Here is a 23,680-nt window from a genome sequence, read left to right on the forward strand (position 1 = left end):
CAGTGAGGAGTCGGGGCGGAGGTGGGGGGGGTAGCTTTTACCTGGACAGGAGCCGGCGCTTGGTTTTCTTTTTATTTTAAAAGCGAGTTGGGAAACAATTTACAAAAAAACTGACCAAGAAAAATTATGAAAATATTTTGCTGGCTTCATCTTTGGTTACTTCTTACTGCGATTCCAACAACACAGACATCCGCGCCTGAGCGGGAGAGCAACTGACATCATAAACAGGATTTGCTTTCTTTACAGCTTCATAAATACCCACAATATTAGAAAAGTTGTTTTGCAAAGATTTCTTCCTGGCAGTGTTAACTTATTATTATACACAGGCTACAAACTTCTCCCTAAGCCTTTAATTACAAGTTTAGCTATTTACAGACTGGAAAATATTAAGACGTAAAACTCCTTCATAAATATGAAAATAGATAGTCATCTGGCAAAGATCTTTAAAACATATTTAAATCAAACATCCGGCTGCCCCGAAAAGGTTATTTGTTTTTTGCATAGAAATGTAGTGACATGCGATACAACAGTAGCATTAAGTGCAAACAGGAATCATTCAAGTGTCTTTAGTTGTACTGGCAAGAAATACCAATATTCTGTTACCCATAATACGCCAACGCCTTCCCAGCGGCCCCTTGCCCCACAGCCCCTCTCTTGGGGCAGTGATTTGCAAGTGCCGTCCTACTTGTATTGTATCAATCAGCAATTTTTTTTAAAAAAAAATAGCTTATAAGACATTTAAAACTCATCCCAACTTACAAAGATTCAAAGTGAATTAAAATGGTGTAGATTTCTCCTGGGAACACAGCCATGTGTAGAAACAGCTGTTTAAAAGAGCAAAAAATTGCCTCCAGAAGGAAGTAGAAAACATGATAAAACCCGATCAGAACAAACAGCGTTCCTATAAAATGAGGAGTTGGCTTGATGGCTTGCACTAGGCAGAGCAGCCTCCATGAAGGGACAAGGGACACAGGCCACAGACAGATGAAACGGGAAAAAGGAGAGATGGGGCCTTACCGCAGTTCAGCTGAGTTGGCCGTAGCTGCAATCTGTCCGTGCTATCCCAGGGCAAGCAGCAGCTCAACTGCAGGAACATACTGCCGGTTTCACTGGGCGTTAAAATTGTTGCAGTGCAGCTTCGCTTGCTGCAGGAGAGCAGCAGACAGACGCCGTGGCAGCTCAGCCGTTGCGCACCGATGAGCGAGCGGTAAGCCCCCATCCTCCCAATAGTAAAAACCGCCCATCTGTCCATGCCCCTGCATCCACGTAACTGCTCGAGGGGCTGTTCAGGGTTAGTGTTTGCCACATCCAGACCACCCGCCAGGCCTGGCGGTAACCAATACTGCCCCCTTTCAAAACTGGATTTCTGTGCCACATCCACCACTTAAGCAAGGACTTGAGAGGCCTGGTGTGAAGGTGGCATTCCTGGTTCCCATCCCCAGAGGCTACAAAACCAGAGAGCTGCGTCCCCCTTGGGCCAGCTGGCCTGCTACGGGGAGCAGAACTGTTTCCCAAACGAAGAGCCTCTTAGCAGTGCAAGTAGGGGGTATTTTACCAGCTGCTGTCTCAGCCAAACCAGGAGTTGGGAACAGATGGGTTTGCTGTGACCGGAGCCAGGGCTGTGCCAGAGACCGACTCCACCCAAACATCGCGGTCTGCTAACATGACGGGGGAACCGTGCAGGGCAGCAGGTGCCCATGGCGCAGTGTTACTGGCCGACCTGGGATCCGTGCTCGGAGAAGCGCGAAGGCAGGTGAGAGCCAGCGAGGAGGTGCCTTGTCCTTCCCCTTCCCCTCCGAGGCAGGGCCACAAGTGGAAGCAGGACAGACTCATCCACAGCCCAGAGACAGTCCCAGCTGCAGAGCCCCTGGTGTCATTATTGCTCGTTGGTCTGGAGTCAAGATCCCCAACAGGCCTTGTAGCAGCCAACACTGGTGCCGAAGCTGGTGGTTTCCCTCATGCCCAGCAAGGATCAGCTGGCAGTGAAGACGTGTTGGCCGGCACGCTGTTCCCTTTAGAGACTGAGCAGCCAGCGGGGCTCCCTACCAGGCTCTGCGGCTCCCCCAGCCCCGGAGGCCACATGGGACAGGAAAAGGATCGTGCTGGGAATTGGCACTTTTGTGAGGCAGGAGTGTGGGGGCAGGGGGACATCGATGCCCCTTCTTGGAAGCTGCCTATTGGCAAGGGCTGCACAAAGGAGCTTGAGGCTCCTATTCGATTCTTCAGGGCCAATACGTTACGGGGCGATGCTGCCGGCTGGGTTCAGACAGGTAGCACCACCTCTGGCATTCCTCGTGGCCCAGGAAGGAGTTACTGACCCCTCTCAAATGGGCTCTGACAAGCCCTCTTCTGCCGTCTTTGGTGCTTTGAGACGGGGCCAGAGCGAGCGTACCTCTTGCAGAGAAGCTGACCAGCGGGGCTGAGAGTGGCTGTGCAGGGAGAGAGTGGGGAGGTGTGGGTGAAGAAGGGTTGTGTGGGAAACTGTGCAAATTACTATCCTAGAACAAGCTTTCCTTCTGCCTCCATGGCAGGGCCGGGCCAGGCTCCAACATCCACAAGGGCTCCCACCAAGGGGGGTTTCAAACGCACCTCTGCTTCCTTCCAGTGTCCACCAAAGGACAGAGATTATCATCCTTAATGCCCAAGAGACAGGAAGGAGCTCACTGGGAGAAATGGATCTTTTTCAGGTTCTCTGATAAGCTTCTTGCCTGCCCGTGAGAATCCAGCACGTTCCCCCAAAGACAAGGTCCTTCACCATTGCGCTCACATGGCCAAAAACTGCTGCCGCTTCCACTGCCCTGCAGCCTCCTGTTCCTGGCTGTACCTATGGAGCAAGCTGCTTGGTTTCAAGAGGGGCAGATGGTTATTGTGGTGGTAAGAGCCTTGCATCCTCAGAACGGCCTGGTGCAAAGGCCGAAAGCAGGCAAGGGGGCCTGGTGTGAGCGCGGCTGGGATCAGCAGTGCCCCAGTGGTGGCTCCCAGAGCGGAGACCAGCACTGAGATGGTGACAACTCAGCTTCCTCCACACCACAAAAACATGCCAGCACAACTGGCGCTTTCCCAAGACTGCCTGGTACCTGCGCTCTCGAGTCTTCCTCGAGTCTGCAGGCATCTCTCTTTCCCCATCAGGACTGAGACACACTGAGGGCTGTGCACACAAGCTGCTGCAGCCTGTGTCCTGCTGGTGCTACGGCTGGGACTGGGCTGCTGGGCCAGCCTAGTGCAGCAGTGCTGACAGATCAGAACGGACTCCCAAAGGAACAAGAAACAAGGGAAGGTCCTGTTGTATATGCGTGGGTCAGCAGGTGCTTGGCAAAGCTGCTATGTGCTCCCCTGCTGCCAGACGGACACTTCTTTCCTTGCTCAGCCCTTCAGCCAGAACTTCACCCCCTGCTCCTACTCCTCCGAATGCTTTAGACTTGCCCAGCTCTGCCCAAGACAGCTGGGCAGGCTTCCGATTCAATTCCAGGGCAATGCAGAGATGTAAAAGGGCATGGATGGTCCTTCAGACAAACGCACCTCTCTTATCCCCAAGGCCAGAGCAGGTGCTTGGAAGCTGCATGGAGCTCACGGTCCCACCATGTGCACAGTACCAGCTCCTGCTGCATGCAGGCTTGCAAGGCTTCTGGGACCCCAGCCAGGAGGGCATCCTGCCCACTGGCAGTTGCAGTAGTCACCCGCTGCAGTGAGCTAAGGAGCGATAGACACTTGGAAAATTAAATACCATCTCTTCAGATGCCCTCGGCAGCCTCCTGCTGCTCCTAGGATGCGCCCGGGCTGCCTGAGCTCTGAGACTTAGCACTAGAGAGTTAGACGCCCAGTGTCTGGGGACCGCTGACCCCACAGGGACGGGTGTGGGGGCTCATGCGCTCTCCTCAGATGTCACACCTTGACTGCGCACCACCAGCTGCTGCCGCACCAGTGGGTGCCAGTGGGTGTGGGGCAGAGCTTCCCCCACCTCTGAATGGCAGCATGTCTTTGTCCTGCTCCAGAGAGGGCTTAACACTGAACAGAGCCTGGGAAGATGCCGGCAGCAGGTTCTTCTGCATCTCGTCCTCTACTTCCATGTCCTCCGAGGGAGTACCGCTGGCAAACAGCTCCAAGGAGCCGCCTTCCTCAGAGGTCACCGAGTTCTGGGTGGAGAGTTCCTTGTAGGCCAGCACCTCAGGCCGAGCTGGTGCCAGGGGCTGGCAGCAGGCCGGGGTCTCGTATGTGTTGCTCACTGGATAGAACCCATTCTCCTCCTGGGACTCCGGCCCGTTGGAGCAGTCCATGTCCTCCTCCGGCTCAGGCAGGGAAGGAGACTCCTGCCTGCAAGACTTGGCTTGGAAGGGGGGGATCTCGGCCACACCGTACTTACTGCTGCTCAAGAGCTTTTGCCGGACCTCGGCCCCTAGTTGGCTGCAGTCACACCTGCTCACCATTGAAGACAGACCCCCAAAAGGAGCACAGTCCTTATGCAGGATCTCAGGGGAGACCGGGAGAGATCGGCACCGCCTCCCCGGGAGGGAGGACTCCTGCCAGTCCGTGCTGTATGCCAGTCGAGACTGGGACTGGCCAGCCTTGGGGAAGCCCCCTGCCTGAGGGGAGTGCAAGTCGAACACCAGGGAGATGACAGACTTGCTCGGCATGTCGAAAAACTTGATCTTTCCCCCCTTGAGGTCTTCCCTGGCATTGAAGGGGTTGACCTTGCGGCCTGCCCCCTTATTGGGTGTGTAGTAGGGGTCCTGGACATTGATCTTCCTGGAGGGCTTGCGGGAGAAGATGTCCGACTGGCTGCGCGACAGCCAGATGTTGCGGCGCGGACGGGGTGACTTGGGTGGGATCTTGTCATCCAGTGAACTCAGGCGTTTCACTCCTTGTCCTTTCTCGATCAGGCCTGAATGGGGGAGAGGGGGTGGGAGAGAGAGACACCCTTCAACTTTCATGCCAGAGCTGTGGCAGGGCAACCAGATGAAGGAGGGAGATTCCTCAGCTCCTAGAGCTGCGCTTTAACAGGGAGCATCCTTCCTCCACCTCCCCCAACACACATACACCCTCTCTCTCTCTCTCTCTCTCTCTCTCACGCATGTGCTCCTGGGTCATAAATTAGCCCAACTCTCCTTTTTCCTGTTGCCTAGACACATGCTTGCTTTGACAGAGCAGCACAGATCCAGCAACCCCAGAGGAAACTGCCCCATTTCCCCCCCTGCCTTTTTTTTTTTTTTTTTTTTTAAATGTTTCAAGCATCCTTCAAAAAAAAAAAAAAAAAGAAAGAAAGAAAGGAAACCCTTCCTTCGCTGCATATCAACCCCCTGGATTACCCAGCCTTACCTCCTTCAAAGACACCCTTTGCCCCTCACTCTAAGCTACTTCTGTGTCTGCACTTGGCAGCAAAGAGGACACTTCTGCTGCAGCTGACTGTTGAATCCGCCCTCCGTGGTAGGAACGAGGCTGGATTTATTCCTTTTGGTTTCTACCTCTGCTAGTGACACATGTACACCGTATTTCCTTGAGACCCTGCTCCAGCTCAGCTGAAGCCTGAAGGAACTTGCTAGTCCAAAGTGGCGGTGGAAGTGATTGAAAAGAACCCCCTGTGTTGTTTCTTTATCCATCAGGGAACTTTTGGGGAGAAGTTGGGGCACAGAGGACTGCTCCCTACTCTCCTCTGTGGACAACTTCCACTGTGTGCCCGCGCTCTTTGTTCGGCTTCAGAGCTACCCTGCTTCTGCTTCCCGGGCCGTCAGCCCCCAAAGCCGAACATCCGTGCAAGGAGGGGTCTGGCCAGCTTGCTCCCCAAACTCAAAGGAGCGCTCCCACCCCTTCTGCCACCAGGGGGCGCTGTGAGAACATCTGCAGGGCGCAATGCAGATGCCCGGCACCCCCCAGAGCCACTCTGAGCTCCTTCCCCTGCCTGATCCACTGCTCTGCTTTCTGCTCCCTACCTTGCCACATGCCACACCCAGAGGCTGCTTGTGCCACTGGGCCACCCCCTGCCCTCTCCGCTGGCTCTGGGATGCTGGCCTTCGAAGGCAAGACTGTAAAGATCTAACTTGTGCAGCAGGAGCCACTGGGCTTTGTGGGGAGGTATTGTTCATTTGTCCCGGTCTGGTTTATGCCCACAGAGGTCACCTTTAAGTGTCCTTTCTCCTCTAATGGAGTTGGCCTCGCTGTGCTGCAGCACCTAGCTTTGCAGAAGAAAGGATCTGAAAAAAGGCTGGAGTTGCAGCAGAGCGTTGTGAAATGCAGGGCGACGTGGCAAAAGACACAGGGGCCCTGGATGGGGCAGGGCTGCCTTCCATGCGGGCCACGACAGGGCTTTGTGCTCATAAGAGTGCTTGACATACTCGATGCACTCTGTCTGATCCGAGCCGCCGGACTGTTTCGGAGGGGCAGCTCTGATATTTCTATCGTACCCAGACACCAAAGCCAAGATATGCTCCAGCTCGTGGTTGTCGATGGAGCTTCTTAAAGGAGCTGGAAGAAAACGTGGTGTACGCACGCACGCACGCACGCACACGTGCTTTTAAACACTACACCTGGTTTGACGGCCTCTTTGGGAACTGGGTGGAAGGAGCGGTCACTGTGATGACAAGCATCACATCCTCACTGGAATCATCTCTAACAGCCGTTGTGGAAACGACCCCTGCCACACATGCACACCCGCGTGCACACCCACCCACCTTTGGAAATGGGTTTTCTCTCAGCGCTATCCAGATTCAGGAACTTCCTCTCCCGTTCCGACTCCTCGTTCTTCAGGCGGTTCAGAATGTCCTCCAGTGTCTTGACAATGTCAGCAAATGAAGGACGTAACTTTGGGTCCATCTGTGAACATACAAAAGTGCCCCAAGAAGTCAAGGGGGCTCCTCCACGCTGTCCACGTGCAGAGAGGAGGACGACGGCTAGAGGGATATAAAGGGGTGCAGGGCAGCTGAGATCATAGGGGCAGCGTTTCACCAGGTGGAGCTGAAACAGACGCTCAGTGCTCGAATGGCGACCAGCAAGGGAAGGGCTGAGAATTTAAACAGAGCAGCGAACAATGATCATTTCATAGTTGGTCGGGTCAGAAGGGACCTGAGCAGATCATTAAGTCTGACCCCCTGCCATGGCAGGAAAGAGTACTGGGGTCAAACAACCCCAGCAAGGTGTTCGTCTAACCTCCTCTCAAAGCCCCCCAGGGTAGGAGCCTGCACCACTTCTCTTGGACGTTGGTCCCAGACCCTAGCCGCCCTGACTGTGAAGTCGCGCCTCCTGATGTCTAGTCTGAATCTCCCCTCTGCCAGCTCTTGACCGTTATTCTTTGTTACTCCCAGTAGTGCTCGGGGGAACAAGGTCTCTCCCATTCCCCGCTGGTCCCCCCTCCTAGTAAATTTATAGGTGGCCACCAGGTCCCCCCCTCAGCCTTCTCTTGTGGAGGCCGAACAGGTTCAGGTCCCATCGCCTCTCCTCGTGGGGCCTGCCCTGCTGCCCCCTGACCATGTGAGTGGCCTCCTCTGGACCCTCTCCATGCTGTCCACACCCCTCCTGAAGTGCGGCGCCCAGACCCGGACGCAGTACTCCAGCTGCGGCCTGACCAGTGCCGCACAGAGGGGGAGGATCACCTCCCTGGACCTGCTCCAGATGCATCTGCGGATGCAGGACAAGGTGTGGTTGGCCTTCCTGACCGCGTCCCCACACTGCCGGCCCGTGTTCATCTTGGAGTCAATGATGACTCCAAGATCCTTTTCTGCCTCTGCCCTGACGAGAGGGGAGTTCCCCAGCCTGTAGGTATGGTGCTGGCTCTTCCTCCCCAGGTACAGCACCTTGCACTTGTCGGTGTTGAATCCCATCCTATGCTCATCTGCCCACCCCTGTAACCTGTCTAGGTCCGACTTCAGCCTATTCCTCCCTTCTAGTGTCCCCACATCTTAGTGTCATCTGTAAATTTGAACCGGGTGCTTTTTATCCCCCCGTCCAAGTTACTAATGAAGATGTTGAGCAGTGCGGGCCCGAGGACCGAGCCCTGGGGGACCCCACTGCCCACATCCCTCCAGGTCAAACATGACCCATCCACCACCGCTCTCTAGGTGCGGCCCTCCCGCCAGTTGGCGACACATCTGACTGTGTGGGTGTCCACACCACAGCCCCCAGTTTCTTAATGAGAACGGGGTGAGAGACAGTGTCGAAGGCCTCCCAGAAGTCCAGCAAGACTACATCCACTGCTCCCCCTGCGTCTAAGGATTTGGTGACCTGGTCGTAGAGGCCACCAGGTTGGTCTGACAGGACCTGCCGCTGATGAACCCGTGCTGGTTGCCCCTAAGCATGACCTCCCCCCCGGCCCCTCGGGGACATGCGCCAGGATAACTCTCTCAAAAAGCTTCCCCAGGATCAAGGCAAGACTAACTGGCTATAGTTTCCTGGGTCCTCCTTCCTCCCTTTTTGAAGATGGGAACCACATTGGCCCTCTTCCAGTCCTCTGGCCCCACACCAGAGCACCACGAGTGCTCGTACAGCCATGCCAGGGGTCCCGCAATGACCTCTGCCAATTCCCACAGCACCTTGGGGTGGAGATCATCTGGACCTGCTGATTTGAACATGTCCATTTCCTCCAGAAGTTCCCTGACTCAGTACTCTCTGACCCTAGGCCTGGCAGAGTCTCTCGTGAGTCTGGAGTCCTGGTGGGGGATGTCCCAGTCTCTGCTCAGAAAAATGGAGGCAAAGAATTTGTTAAAGAGGTTAGCTTTACTGTCTGGTGCGATCACCAGATTGCCAAGCGTGTCCTGCAGGGGCCCCACATTGCCTGGTGCCTTCTTTTTACTCCCTATATATTTAAAAAAGGACTTCTTGTCTTTGATTCTGGTCACTAGTTCTGTCTCCGCCTTAGCCTTCCTAACAGCCCCACTACAGTCTCAGTTGCTCTAGCTTGTGCCAGAGGAAGGCATCAAGAGGCAGCTTTGAGCAACCTTTGCCTTCACTGCAGCTCTAAATTCTGCTAAAGCATTCAGTCCACTCAGCTGTAGGACTGTCCTGGCCATGCCTCTGATCTGTGGAGCTGCCACTGAAACAAGCTGCTAGGTTGAAGTAGACGGACTGCATTGAGTAACTCAAGGGCTGGATCTCTGGATACATGCACATACACGACTGCATACACATACACACACACACACACACACACACACACACAGGCAATGTGACTTGGACTTGTAAGTAGATTCCTAATCTGGGACTTTGAGGTTTGTGCGTGTTAGTCTCAACACTAACATTGAATTTAGGGAGTTTTTGAATGCATAAGAAATGTATTTGAGGTCTGATGGTTCTCTGGGCTACCTTAATGCACATTCTCTTGCAGCATAAAACCTGCATCTCTGCATATTTATGGTGCAGATGATTAGGCTGAGCCACGCAGTTCACACGGGCTGTCCAACAGCTTATTAAACAAAGAAAACACAAAGGGACCGGCCCAGCCATGGTGCAGAGTGAGGCCCAAGTCACTGTCTAGTGAAGCACAAACAGGCACTAGAAGAGGTAGGAGACCACCTTCTCCCAGTTGCTTTTCATCCCACATGTGCTGAGCAAAGGAATGATCCAGGCTGGGCCCAGGGTGCAATTCTGTCAATGGTTAAGTCAATGTGACAGTCACTCCAGTTTGTTCACTGGTGCTGTGCTTGGGACCAGCTGCCCTCAGGAAAGATGAAGAATCATAGAAAATGAGAGTTGGAAGGGACTTCAGGAGGTCTCTAGTTCAACCGCCTGCTCTAAGCCAGGACCATCCCCAACGTGCTTATTAACCTGAGAAGTGACAACTCTCCCAAACTCTCCCTCTGTTAAGAGAGCTGGTTGTTACGTAAGACAGTGAAATAAATACAGCAGGTCATTTTGCTTCTCAGACTGTCTCTCCGATACTAGGAAACTATTCTGACTCCTGCCTTTAGAAGTGCCGTGGTCTGAGCTGGGTGCTGCAAACTCCCAAAATCCAATTGCTCCTCTAAGCAGTGCTTTTAGCACTTGCTGTGTAGAACATGTCAGGCAGCCAAAGCACTTCAGACGTTAACTGAGCCAGGCACCGAATGGGGCGCTCCCAACTTCCTTCATCCACAAATCTCTGGGACATGCTCTTTGGTTCTGCACTTGCTTGCTTACTGCCTGGGATGAAGTCTTTTTGGACCACATTTTCAAAAGTGCCCTCTAATGCTGGGTAACAACCTGATGCCCCCAGAAGCTGAGTGGAGACGCTGAGCACTTCTGACTTGCACCGAATCCACTAGGAGGTGCAGGGGCCCGGTCCCTCGGGGGGTGGAAATCAGGCCTAGTGATAGTGAACTGAGCTGTCAAAAATCAGGTCACTGTTGAAAGCTGCAGCCTTCCTGTCTCTCTGCGCTGGTTCCTTGAGCTGTAACAGCAGCATTGTAGAGCCCAACTGCCTCTGATGTGTGCAAGGGTCAGTGAATCCCTTCAGTGCGTTGACAGTGCAAAGTACTACCTCTCTCATGGCTTTTATTTCAGTGTTACACCCATGGCAGCTGAACTGAAGCTCCACAGCCCTGCTCCCTCCATGGAACACAGCAGGGTTTGGGTTCTACCCTCTCCCCTACGAGGGTTTACGGACACTCTGGGGCAGTTCCCTGTGGGTTTCCTGTTGTCCTTATTACACGCAGAAGGGCTCAGAGCTCATCCCCGACCAAACAGCATGTGCTGGCATTACACTGGCTGGATTCCAAGGGCTCTGGTAGTCTTGTAAGGTCCATAAAGTACAACCAGAGCGTGCTGGACCAGCCTGCAAGAAGCCTGGTGGCTCAGCAGGAGGAAGCACAGAGTGAGAAGTGTTTTTCAGCTCACTTTTAAGGAGCCTGGGATGGGAAAGAACCTGGGTCAGCTACTGGGGGCCCCACATTATGCAATCCCCATCTTACAAGCAGCCCAGAGGAGGAGTCTGTGTCAGCCCTTCTGCTCGCAGCAAGATACTCACGTTACAGCAGTTGAAGGCCAGCTGGAGGAAGTCGGGGGGACAGTCTCCCACCATGTGCTGGAAGGCATCATAGTCCAATCCAAAATTCTGCACAAAAAGAAGAGGACACTGTGGCTGAGAGCTTGAGCCCAGTTTATACTCTCCTCTCTGCCTGGCACACACCATCTTTCTTTCACAGGCTCCTACAGTGGCTGGGAACAGCCCCCTACCCTCACCACCCATCCTGCTCATCGCCAAGCCAACATCAGGGGGATGCTGAGCTGCATTCCTCATGGGCGCGATCTTCCATGAGGACGGTTTGACTTCAAAATCATGCTCTTTCCCAAATGGCATCATAATTCTCTATTACCTTTCAGTGCCAGATTCTTGCACTATTCCAACACATGCATTTGAGCAAACAGAACTCAAAGCAGGACAACTATTTCAATTTCTCTTTGTTTCATGTAGATCTGGTTGAATGGTTTAAATTAGCATTAAAAAAAAAAAAAATCTAGGAGCTCCTGTGTTATCCAGTGAAAACTGAAGAGATGCACAACACTGCAGTGTGACCCCTGTCTGAACAACTGGCACTGACTAATCAGTGCCTTGTTGCTAGTAGGAAAAGGAAGGGATGGAGAGAGAAAAGAAATGAACTGAAAGAAAGAAAGAAGAGTAAAAATGAAGAGATACACAAATAGGGGAGAGGGGAAAAAACAGTAGTAGAGATGATAACCTTGTCTTAGGACAACCAGGCTAAGAAACCAGACAGGAAGAACAATGAGGGAGAAAAAAAGTGAACTTTAAAACATACCAAAGTGAATGAAACAAAGTAGGGAAGGAGAGGAATGGAACCCACGAGAGACAGAGGAAGTCTGGAAGGGGAGACGCATGCAGGCAAAACAGATGGGAGCAGAAACAAGTGCCAAAGGCTGAAAGCTGATCAGGGAAGGTAATGCACCGCATTGGGAAAGTATTAAGTTGCGTCTACGGGTTTTACGTTAAGAACACTGGTTTGGCCTGGTTCCAGCCTAAAAATGTCTAAAATTAAAACCACCACTCTTCAGATCTGGCCCCATATTTGACAGCTCTGTAGGGCATTTCATTATAGCAGGTGATTCCCGTTGCCGCTGATCACATCAGCCAGGAGAACAGAGCACGGTCTGAAGGCTCCTGCAGATGGGTTAACCACATGCAGGGCTGTTCACGTGGTCCTCAGAGTCGCAACTTGTATTACTACAATGCCTGGCCCTCACGACTCGCACTGTATAAATAAGTTGCACAGTCAGCCTGATGAAATTTGAAACTTCACGTTTTCATCCCAGCCAGCTCATAGAAACGGTCTATTTTGCCATGACTGTGCGGGGACTAGTTATAAAAATCTTCAGATCCCTGAAACTCCCTCCTGCAAGGTCTCCTGTTCTCAGAGAAGCGAGGGGGGAAGGAAGGAAAAACATCTGCATCGCCACAGCTGAAATCCCAAGCCCCTGTAACATGCCTGCACCCAGAGAAGGGGGAGGGAATGTCACAGCTACCTGAAGAAGATGGACAGGGGTACCCTCAGGGACGAGGCCTGGCCCAAAACCCATACGAGCATCTCCCTGGATTCCCAATGAATTAGATGCAAAGCAGAGCCCAGCTGGGCCCCACAGTCTCTGCAGCTGCCCCACTCTCTCCAGCAAGAGGTGGCGTTCATCTGTTCCATGCAATGCTGGGGTCTGGACTAGATGACCTCAGGAGGTCCCATCCAACCCTACTTTCCTATCCTCCTACGATCCCATGCCAACTCCTCCAGCATGTTTCCAAGGCAGTCTGTCACTGGATGAAGGCTGAGGAAACCTATGCGAAAATATGGCCTTCGTGCCATTCTTTGCAAACAGCACTGCCAGAGGATGGGATCTTCGTTCAAGGCCTCCTTAAACACTTGAGCTAATTCATCACCTCCCTGGCAGCTGTGCTGAAATTACTAATGACCAGCCACCACTCATAAGTGCTCCCCCCTTCCCACAGCTCATATAAAACACTCACCACCTACCTCTGTGCGGGGGAGATAGTCCGGATCTGCCTGGATCCTGGCTATAACCTCACAGAGAATTATGCCGTAGGAGAACACATCCGCCTGATGAAGGGAAAAAACAAAACAAAACAGATGGCTCAGTTAGGAGCAGTCCGTGTTTTCACCTGCCACCAGGTTTCCCCTGTCGTAAGGGGGTTTCAGAGGCTATCCAGAACCCACCACTCTGACCCCAACCACTAACAGGAATACAACTCACACTTGCAGCTGAGGAAATACATGCCCATGGCAGAGTGCTCTGGCAGCACTAATGCCAGAAAGAATGACACAATCACAGACAATGAGGGTTGAAGGGACCTCAGGAGGTCACATCTAGTCCAGCCCTCTGCTCCAAGCAGGACCAGCCCCAATGCTTTCACCTGCATGCAAACATTTCCTCCAGTCACTGCTGCTCCAGAGCATGACGGAAGATGAAAGCCCACTCCAAGCCAAAAGGGGTAAAATCGCAGCTGATATCCCACAGCTGTGAGCAATCACAAATGCAGCCAAACATGACATGACCGCAGATTGGAGCAGTTGGGGAGCAGAATTGAGAAGATAAGCGATCGCTGTCTGCCTACAACGTTAATGCAGGTTAAAAACTCAGTCCATTCTTCCTTTTCCAGGTTTAATACTGCTTTGTGACATGCCCACCCAGGTGCCAGGAACCCAGCCACCTCCACCCACTCCAGCTGCAGCATCCTACATGCACCATGCTTATTGATCACCTGTCCTTCACACTCCGATGTTCTGCATGTCCCAGATTCTCACTTCACATTTGCCCACGTTATAAAGCTCAAGCAAACAGGGAATCCAGACAGAGCAGTAGCAGGGCTCCTCTTCAGATACCGAGTATAAAGGTCTATTTACATGACTGTCAGCTTTTGTGTTAATTAACAAGCAGGGTAATGTGATGGCCTTACAGCTTTGGGTCTCCCAAGGAGAGCAGGAAAGGCTGTGCAGGACATGAAAAGTGGAACGCCCACAACTAAAGATAACCAGTTTGCCATGGTAATGTCTACATCCAGGAGTAGTACTTGGTGCTGCTGGCAAAGAGGGCGGAAGGCGTGGACTTCATACAGCAAAGCAGCATTCCCAAGACAGAATCCACTAAAAGTCAGTTTCCACCAGGATTGTGCGTGTCTATATGCACATGCATGCACGCACACCCACGCAGCCCAAAGACTGCTTTCCAGTCTGCCTTTCTTCGTTCCTTCTCTGCCCCAGCTACATGATGCCATGAGAAAGGGGGCTGGAAAGATTCTTTGGAACAGGTCCTGTCTAGGCAAGTCAGATTTAGAAATCTGGTGATGAAATGTGGAACCTCTGTTGTTCTTTCAATTCCATATTGTACATGGTCATGCAACTGCCCTCATTCCATTTAAGTTTCTATTGCAGAAAAGCTCCCTTCAGGTCCAAAAGACAAGAGGAGTCCATCAAACTGTCTACTCATGTTGTGCTAAGCTCTGCTAAGCAAAGATGCACTAAGTCAAACATATGGCCCAAGGGCTGGAGCTGGCCCATGGAGCCACTTTATCCAGCCTGCCAAACTACCAGCATGGCCTGCCACAGAACCCAGGGCTCTCGGGCAATCAGCAGCAGGAAGGCAAGCAAGGGCTGACAACCCCAGCCACCCCCTAGCTGCTTTGTCCACCTGTACTGCTGCAGCCCCATCTCCCTGGCCACCAAAACCCAATGCACCACCTTTGCTGGAGCTGGAGCTGCCTCCATGGCACAGGACAAGGGGCACACAGCAGCATCAACCCTGGCCCCAGGATGGGGCACATGGTGGGGTGAAGCCACTGACACCTGCTCCGGTTGAAGCCAGAGCTGCCGCTGCTGCTGCAACTTCCTCACGCTGCAGTCCGGATCCGATCTGCAAGGAGCTCCACAGTCCAGATCCACTCCATGGCACAGGAGAGTTCGACACCCATGCAAGTTAGGGTTTGTCTACATAAGGGGTTATTTGGAAATAGTTCTTCTGGAATAATTTTGTCTCTGAGGAAATCCATGTGTGAACACACTTATACTGAAATAAGAGCATTTTGTTCCAGTTTAGCTTCACCCACTTTATACATGAATGAAACCAAACTGGAAAAAAAGGCAGCTACCTTGACTCTTGACAGTATGCAAGGAGCTGTTCAAGAAAAGCTGCTCCTTTTTGAATTTGCACCCAACCTTAATCTCAATTAATTTAGAAGCAGTCATGTTGTTCAATTAGAGGTACGGACAAGCTTCAAAGCCTCTGATAAACCACAAAGTCTGCCTTGGAGAGACGCTTCCAAAAATCAAGCTCCATTAGACATACCCACCTTTTCATTGTAAGGCTCGTCTTTGAGAACTTCAGGTGCCATCCAGAAGGGCGAGCCCACCACTGGCAGCTTCTCACTTTATACATGCAAAGGAGGGGAGAAAAGAGAGGAAGGAAGCTGTTCATGACATGCTCTTGGCCTGGCATTTAGGATCAGAACTGGCAGGGTCCTCAAGAGGTCACCCAGTCCATCCCCCTGCTCAGTGTCTCCGACAGACATTTGTCTGACCTGTTCTTACAAACCTCCACTGACAAAAATCCCACAACACCCAAAGCACCTGTTTCACCGTGTCACTACTTTCCTAGATAGGAAAATTGGTTCTAATATTAAACCTGAGGCTACATTTTTGCAAATTAGGCTGATTTCCTCCTACCTAGAGGATAAAAAGAACAACTGATTCCCTCTTTCCTTGTAACCACTGCGTATGTGCTGCAGTTTGAAAGAAGAATGAACCAATATTGAAAGAAAAGTTCATTTTCATACACATTTTCCTTGTGGTGAGGAAGTGAATGAAGTACAGACCTTTTTTTTTTTTTAAATATCAAAATCAGCATGGCACTTTCCAAGCCTCAACAGCAGCTTTCAGCAGGAGGAAGATCGTGCTGGCTGTTTGCATGCCATTCGCACTGAATTCTGCTTTCTGTGCCCAGCAGGTGATAGGCAGTCCAAGGGCCAGGTAGGGAATAAAAGTAGTGGACTTTTGCTAACTTACATTATTTCTGTTTCTCTAAGTGCTGCTCTAAGAGCAGTAGCCTCTTTCACTAGGAGACTTTGGACCCTATCAATCTCCAGGCTACAGGCAGAGCAGTCTCCCTGCCCTAGACTCAGGTTCACGAAGGTCTTTATTCCTATCTGGATTCTCCTGGAGGAAAGGGACCTATTCCTTGATTTGCTGCATGTTTTGGAGGCTTTGCTGTGGGCAGTTCTGAAAGGAACTCATCCTGGGAAGTCGAATATCTGGCAATGTGATATGGCCTTTCAAAATTCAGACATTCCCTTCATTAGTGAGAAAGAAGGACATTTAGACTGAGGCCCATGTGTTAAATGTAAAAACAAAATCCTTGACGGGTGACTGACAAATAGTTGCTTTAAAATAAAGCCAAAAAGAACTGAGTTCTAGTGTGATTCACTTAAGTGAGGAAAGAGAGGGAAGGAGTCAGGACACAGCTGATTGTCAGTTTGGTCTGTATAACCTACAATACTGCCATACAGCCGGAGCCTGCAGCCTCTGTTACCAGCATGACACGTACAGCACCACTGCACGCTTATCCCAAGCCTGACCACAGAGAACTACATCCGAAAACCAGGCGTCTTCACTGGGAAGCAGGCTCTATGCCATGGCAGCGTCCCTCTGTTTCTCTGGCATCCCAGTCCAAGCTGGAAATTATGTGACTGGACCGATTTAAATTTGAAAACTGAGACTGGACTGAAATAAATAGAAGTGGTGTAATCATTATGGACCCATCACATTATTTTGACACTTGTGCCCAATTTCAAGCTGTCTCTACATTCCCCATTTTCTGGGAGTCTCAGAAAAGGGCACTGACAATGCCCAAGTCCACCTGGGGTTTAGCATGTGGAAGATGGATGTTTTCATGCCTTCATCAAGGCTGGCAGGAGGTTTCAGCACCTGAGGCAGCACTGGAAAAATAAAATGCATTTGATTTTCCTGCCAAATGTATCACTAGCGGCAGGAGTTAACAGCACTGACATTTCACGGACATTTGGGCTGGAAGGGACCCCAGCGGATCGAGTCCAGCCCCCCCGCCCCAGGGGCAGGAAGTCAGCTGGGGTCATAGGATCCCAGCAAGATAAGTATCCAAATGCATCTTGAAGCCGTTCAAAGTAGGGGCTTGAACCGCCTCCAGCAGCAGGCTATTGCAAACCTTGGGGGCTCAGACAGTGAAGAAGTCCTTTCTTATGTCCAGCCTGAATCGGTCACGGCGGAGTTTGTGACCGTTCGATCTCGTCATCCTTTGGGGCGCTCTGGTGAACAAATTTTTCCCCAGATCTTGGTGGTCACCCCTGATAAACTTATGGGTGGCCATCAGATCACCCCTGAGCCTGCGCTTTTCCAGGCTAAATAGCCCCATGGCTCTCAGCCTCTCATCATAAGATCTGTTTTCCTGACATCTGATCATGCACATAGCTTTCTTCTGTATCCTCTCAAGCTTCTCCACATCCTTTTTGAATTGTGGAGCCCAAAACTGGATGCAGTACTCCAGCTGCGGCCTCACCAAGGCCAAGTACAAGGGGAGAATGACGTCCTCAGATTTGCCTGAGAAGCATCTATGGATGCAAGCTAGCGCTTTGCTCGCTTTACTAGCCGCAGCATCGCATTGCAGGCTCACATTCATCTTGTGGTCAACCGTGACCCCCAAGTCTCTTTCATCTGTAGTGCTAACCAGTGTAGCACTGCCGAGCCTATAAGGATGTTGCAGGTTTTTCCTTCCAAGGTGGAGAACCCTGCATTTTTCAGGCGCTATGTGTTTCTGCATCAATGCCCCACTTAGATGAATGGGACCCATTACAGCTCCCTGAACTACCGTTTTACATCTAAAGCAGTGGTTTTCAACCTGTTTAAACTCAAGGCGCCCTTTGATAGGTCTCAAGATGCCCCTTGGAAAATGCCAGATCATTGTTTTCACTCTTTTTTTTGACTACAGAAAAATACTAGAGCAATTAGTATGCTGCAAAGAACTAAGAAAGGTTGCAACAGGTCTGGATGCTTGTAACCCTATGAATTCCTGTTTGCAATCTCTGGGTTTATTTGTGAATCATGCTTGCACACCTACCACCGCTAACATTGTGTGGCACCCCTGAAAGGATCCCAGGCACCTTAAGGTGCTATGGCATCCTGGTGGAGAATCACTGGTCTTAAGTCAGACAACACTATGGTGGGCTCGTGTTATGTCCACAAGGAAAACAGCTGAAAAGCTAAAAGCATTAAATGAAATCTTTGATTGAGGTGTCATTTTGTGGCAACACCCACAGGAGGAGGCTGCCTACAGAGAAGGGGTAACAGCACTATTTCCTTGGTCTCCCTACTGGAGGGCTAATACAATGATGGCTAGAGAGAGATGTTCACCTGCTCACCCCTCAAATGGATCGTGAGTAGCATCTTAGTCCCCAGCAGCCCAAACAGTCACCAGATGGCAATGCGGTCTGGTTGCAACCATGGATCTCAGCAGCTTGCCAGAAGCCCATGAAATTAAGAAGCAGCTAATTAAAAACATCTGGAATCACTGGCAAGGGCATTGATAATGGATTCCCAATTCAGAATGATGGATAGCTCTGTACAGAAAAGACCCAAACACCTGCTCTGGAAATCCAGTGAAATGCTTGGGCAAGCCCTCTAATCACTGAAGCATTTTAAAGGATAAGTGCCACCATCAAAGTCTATCACTGCACACTATAATTAGCCTTTGGAGCATTTTGCCCATCTCTATTCAACTCACAGCTCTTGCCTCAAATCAGAGGTTGTTCTCTGTGAGTCGCATCAAAGCCTAATAATGACCCTCCGGCATTCAGCTTCACAGATCACAGCCCTCCTCTGGCGTAGAACCATGCCACACTCGCTCTCCTCATCTTGAGTAGCAACCAAAGACCATACATACCTGCAATCAGGGATTTTCTCTGCTAAGCCAAAGTCCCCTATGATAGCTGAGTATCCATTATCGTCATGCTTTATTAAGCAGTTCTGAAAGTGGAAAGAAAAAGGGGAAAAACTGAAGACAGTCTGGGTTAAAAATCCTCCAACCAATCCATATATATTAATTGCAACAAGATGATTAGAATTGGTTTGGAAGACAGGAGACACACTTGAGCCAAACTATGCACACGTCAATCAAACCTAGAGGTGCTGAAAAAAAGCCATACAGTTACACATTTAAAAAAACTTGCTGAGACAGCAGATTACCAGAGATGGCAAATACCCAGCTTTTAGCAAGAACTAGAGTGATTTAATCCCATCCTGTTGGTCTGAAGTAAACCCTGAACAACCCTCAGAGTTTGCTTGAACTAAGCCAGAACACCTCAAGCTGTATGACTGATGTTATCTGAGAGGAGAGGGATCTTTAACATACTTTTGTCCTATGGTTTTCCAAAAAAAACCCAGTTTTTAAAACCATATTGTAAGGGCACTTCCTTATGAGCAGCTTCCAGTAAGAAATGAAAGTCCTAACAGGCTGTTAAGTCCCAAATTAAGCCACAGTCGTGACCCGCAGCACACCATAAAGCATCATTTGAAGGGTGTAGATATGAGGAAGAAAAAAAGCCATTAAAAAATGCAGTCTCTTTTCCTTCCTAACCCCACCTCCCTCTCATTTAATGAAACATTTAGGCAGGAGCTGAGCTCGCTCCAGTCCCACAGTCTTCCAGCACAGGGAAACACAGGATGGGAGGATCAGTGCAATCTCTTCCTCCTCCTTCTTCCCAAAAGATTCTTACTGGGTTTTACTCCATCCACCCACCACAGAAGAATGCGTCCCATGGCTGCATTTCTTGCTGCCCACACAAAGATACGATGGCAGCGATAGGCAGCCCTCTGCAGACTTCCCCAGACTGGTACCTTGTGATAACAGCTAGGAGCAGGAAACTCGCTGTGCTCACTTCACTGTGCGCGAAACCCCTCACCACTCCCCACCCCTGTGTTTGTCCGGAAAAAGCATCTGCTCAAAAGAATGAGTCCCTTGTCTGGAAGATCAAATGCAGATCACTATCCATTATATACAGAGATTACACTAGCCCCGTCTGCAAAGTAAATATGTTTTTCCTCCTCTTGATTAAAAAGGTTAAATAGGCCATTCTCATATAAAGAAAATCCGGCAGGCTGCCTTAGATTCCTAAGTGCAAAGGCCTATTTGTTTAACATGACTCAACTATAATAAATAGTTGGCTTTGGGATTCCTACATTTATACTCAGTTAAGTGAACCACACAGGCCCAAAGTGCAATGAAGCTGCTCAATTATGGGCTTTGTTATCTCTTATCAAAGAGTGCATTCATCTCACTCGCCTGGGATTGAACACGTGTTCGTTGTAAAATGCAACCGCGTCCTAGACGGCTAGAACATTTTTCGAGCCCTACTGTCACGGCTTGAATGGAGGCGCCGTTGCATCATATTCAGTACCGAACCAAGCAGAGAAGGACATTACTAAATGTCACAAGCACCATACGACAGGTTGGTGGAGTGAAAGGTTGGACTTTTAAACCATACCCACTACTCAGGTCACATTTACAATGGAAAGTCAGATGACAAGTCATGTTGAAACTGCTGCCTGGCAGGTTTTATACACCCCTTTCATTATTCACACAACAAGAACACTTGGAGCTGGGTTTGCTTCTCCCCGTTCATACCCACCGTTTAGTGGCTCAGGTAAAACGGAGAGAATCGGCCGGTTCCCTTCACCCCCTGGCTCTCCTGCACTGGCATGCTGCTTCAGCGAGCAGTTTGCAAAGACTGCAGAACTCAGAAATGCTTGTGCTGGAACTGGAAATATATAGGGACATTTCTACCACCCTGATGCTCCACAAATGTTCGTGTCCTCTTGAAAAGCAACCTCCAACTTGCATCAACCTGACATCAGGGACCCCTTTTATCACTCGGTGCCATGGTTGCAGCATCTGTTCGCACCTGTAAAACCAACTCTTAGTCAAAAGCAGGCGTGTCAAACGTACAACCTGCAGAATGCATGTATGGAGCTGTGCTGTCTGGCCCAGGAGGTCCAGAGAAGCCAAGAATTTGGGGGTGAGCAGAGGCAGGGCCTGCTGCCAAAATTCAGGGTTTGGAGCCTTGTTGGGGATGTGCTGTCAGCAGGGGTCAAGTGATCCGTCACTGCTGTGTGCAGATCCAGCCCACAAGAAACCTTGCAGACCAGATCTGGCCTGTGAGGAGCACTGAGGTTGACGCCCCTGGTATAATGGGGTCCCTTGATCAAGGCGAGTCATGTTTTTAATCAACCTTCATGCCCACGTCCTGCACTCAGCTACTGCCAACCCCAATTCCAAGTGCCTGATTAACACCGCACAGCCTGACTCCCCAGCGATGTTTGCGAACAGCTGCGAACTCGTTGCTCTGCAGATGGCTCTGCAGCACTCGCAGATTGGCTCCAGAGTCTGTTTTGAAGTGGGTCTTTGGAAAAAAGGAAGCAAAGCAGTTACTACACCCCGCTGGCTGAGCACCCTCCCATCCCCGTGTCTGATGTTACTGCCAGCGAGCCGGTGCACAATGCCAGAACCCAGGGGAGGTGAGGGGAGAGCGTGCTTGGGGCCTCCCTTTAGGCCAGGCACTCATTATTAGCTGTGCAGCCCTGCTGGGCTTCACAGATGGGTTAAGTTGTTATCTGCTTTCTGAACATCCTTGTTTCTGTTGCTGCGAGTCTGAGGTCTTGTCTACGTGGAGAAGTTCTACCTATGGCTTTCCTTTAATAGTTAAACCACTGCAAACCCCTTTGCAGGTGCACTAATTCCAGTACAAGTGGCCTTAGCTTGAGGTCAATTAACCACAGGTGAAACAAGCCCTCCGTTGGTTACAAAGAGGTGTACTTATATTAAAGAAAATGGTAGAGTTAAAACAGGTGCAAGTTTACTGACAAGTTCCAAGTCTTCAGCCACCACGTGGACCATGGCAGGGTCACTGGGAGTTCTCCATTGCTTTCACAGAAGCCAGATTCCCCACCTGCAACCTGTTGAGATGGTTTGGAGCCAAAGAGCCAGTGCCTGAAAAAGCAGATCTGTGCCTCCCTCCGTGCTTGCAACCACACCCCAAATAGCCCATGAAGAAACATTCCCTGCACCACTACATCCATCTTCACCTTCCCAGCGCCATATAATCACGTGGCAATTCAGAGCCTGCATAAAGCATGCCTGGATTTAACATGCCATACTGGAAGGGGCTACCGTGAGGGCCTCCCATAAGTAGGAGTGATGGGACTCGCATGCACCCTATGAAGGCCGTTTGTGCCCACACACCCTGCTCCCAAAGTAAGTGTAGGATAACTACAAAACTGGGTTCTAAAACAGGGTGGAAGCGGGGGGGGGGAGGGGGGGAAAAGCAACTGCTTTGGTGCAAAGAACTTTTTCTAGCTGAACCGAGTTCAGAAATGGAAAGGGTGACAGCAGGGCCAGCCAGGGAAATGAAGAGCCAAGCTGTCCTACAACAGGCTATCAAAAAAAACCCCTTCCCTCCTCCTCCCCAGCTCTTGGTAGGAGCTGCAGTGCAATGAAACATGATGGATTTCAAAGCTTTCTCGCTGAACATCCCCACAAAGATCTAGATGCCTTGTTTCTCCAGGAGGTTTTACACAGCCCAGCAACACCATGTCTTGTTTTCCTTTTTAAATGGGGGAGACACCAGATATTTGCTCTGATGAAAGGGAGGTGCTCTGTGTATGAGCTCGCAAGGGTTAACCAAGCTGTTTATGCAGAGACAGATGTGAGCATGCATAAAGCCCCTTTTGTGCATTCGGGGAGCTCCACATCTGCTCTGCACAGCCCGACCTGGCTCGGGCGAGAGCTGTGGTCTCCTCTCTGTTCGACGTAAACAAAGATGGAAATAGACTCACGAATTTGGGAGTTAAAAATAAGCCAGGCAAGTGAAGAGCCTGCTGCATTTTGTTCTTCAATCTGACACTGAGCATGAATTCCTTTGCGAGGGATTTTATTCCAGTTCGTATCAATATCTTCATTAACGTTCTTGCTGTGTCACCCGCTGGCCTCTGGCAACTGCTCCTCAGTCCAACAACCTGTGCGTCAGCTGGAAGGCATCAGCTGGCTTCCTCCTGCCGGGAACAGCGCAGACAAGGAGGCGACCAACAGCAATGCTACAGTCCCAGACAACTCTCAATCGCCACAACAGCACATTTCCTCAGCGACACAGTCCCGGTTTGCGTTTCAATGCTTTTCAACCGACTCTGCTACGACTAGAAATAGTTGCTGGGTTTCTAAAGTAAGCAAACAGCACATCGCATGAAAAGACTGCAGCGAGCCCACAGCTTGCGTAGGGGAAGCTGGCAGCACCACCTATCATTATCATTAGGCTGGCCTAACGCTTCCTATTCTAAGCCCCCGTTTCCAGTTGCTTACAATTCGGTTGGGCGGCTTGGACTGCAGCTTTCTCAGCGCCAGACCGATTCAGGTTGACAGTGGCCCCAGGAGCGAAACCCTCTCTCTGAACCAAGCTAGGACACGGCACACTCTGCCCCGTTGAGTACTGACAATTTTTTTCTCTGAGAAACAACTGCCCTCTGGCTTTGGAGGGACCTGAAGCTTGGCAGGAGGTGTCCTACCCTGCAAGGATGAAGGCTGATATCCACATGAAAATCCACTCAACTGGACCAAGTTACAAACCTCTGGAATAACGATAGTTTGCACAGTCTCTGTAGAGACTAGCAAGAACTGGCAGCTGAGCTCCCTG

At 50.7% G+C, this 23,680-nt stretch overlaps 1 protein-coding gene across 4 annotated transcripts in view; it reads right to left on the reverse strand.

Moving 5' to 3' along the window:
- Nucleotides 1-59: 59 nt before the first annotated feature.
- TESK2 (testis associated actin remodelling kinase 2) overlaps nucleotides 60-23,680 on the reverse strand; it is a 119,181-nt gene continuing 95,560 nt past the window's right edge. For all 4 annotated transcript variants that reach the window (XM_090049031.1, XM_090049029.1, XM_090049030.1 and 1 more), the window contains 6 exons: nucleotides 18,883-18,965; nucleotides 15,266-15,341; nucleotides 12,936-13,019; nucleotides 10,925-11,011; nucleotides 6,663-6,804; nucleotides 60-4,879 (listed from right to left, as the gene is read on the reverse strand). In XM_090049031.1, the coding sequence (XP_089905157.1) occupies nucleotides 3,876-4,879; nucleotides 6,663-6,804; nucleotides 10,925-11,011; nucleotides 12,936-13,019; nucleotides 15,266-15,341; nucleotides 18,883-18,965 (1,476 nt within the window). In that variant the 3' untranslated portion in view covers nucleotides 60-3,875. The remainder of the gene's footprint in view (nucleotides 4,880-6,662; nucleotides 6,805-10,924; nucleotides 11,012-12,935; nucleotides 13,020-15,265; nucleotides 15,342-18,882; nucleotides 18,966-23,680) is intronic.

Source organism: Crocodylus siamensis, chromosome 5 (genome assembly GCF_052110815.1).
Source record: "Crocodylus siamensis isolate JL-2025a chromosome 5, ASM5211081v1, whole genome shotgun sequence".
In the NCBI taxonomy this organism is placed as follows: domain Eukaryota; kingdom Metazoa; phylum Chordata; order Crocodylia; family Crocodylidae; genus Crocodylus; species Crocodylus siamensis.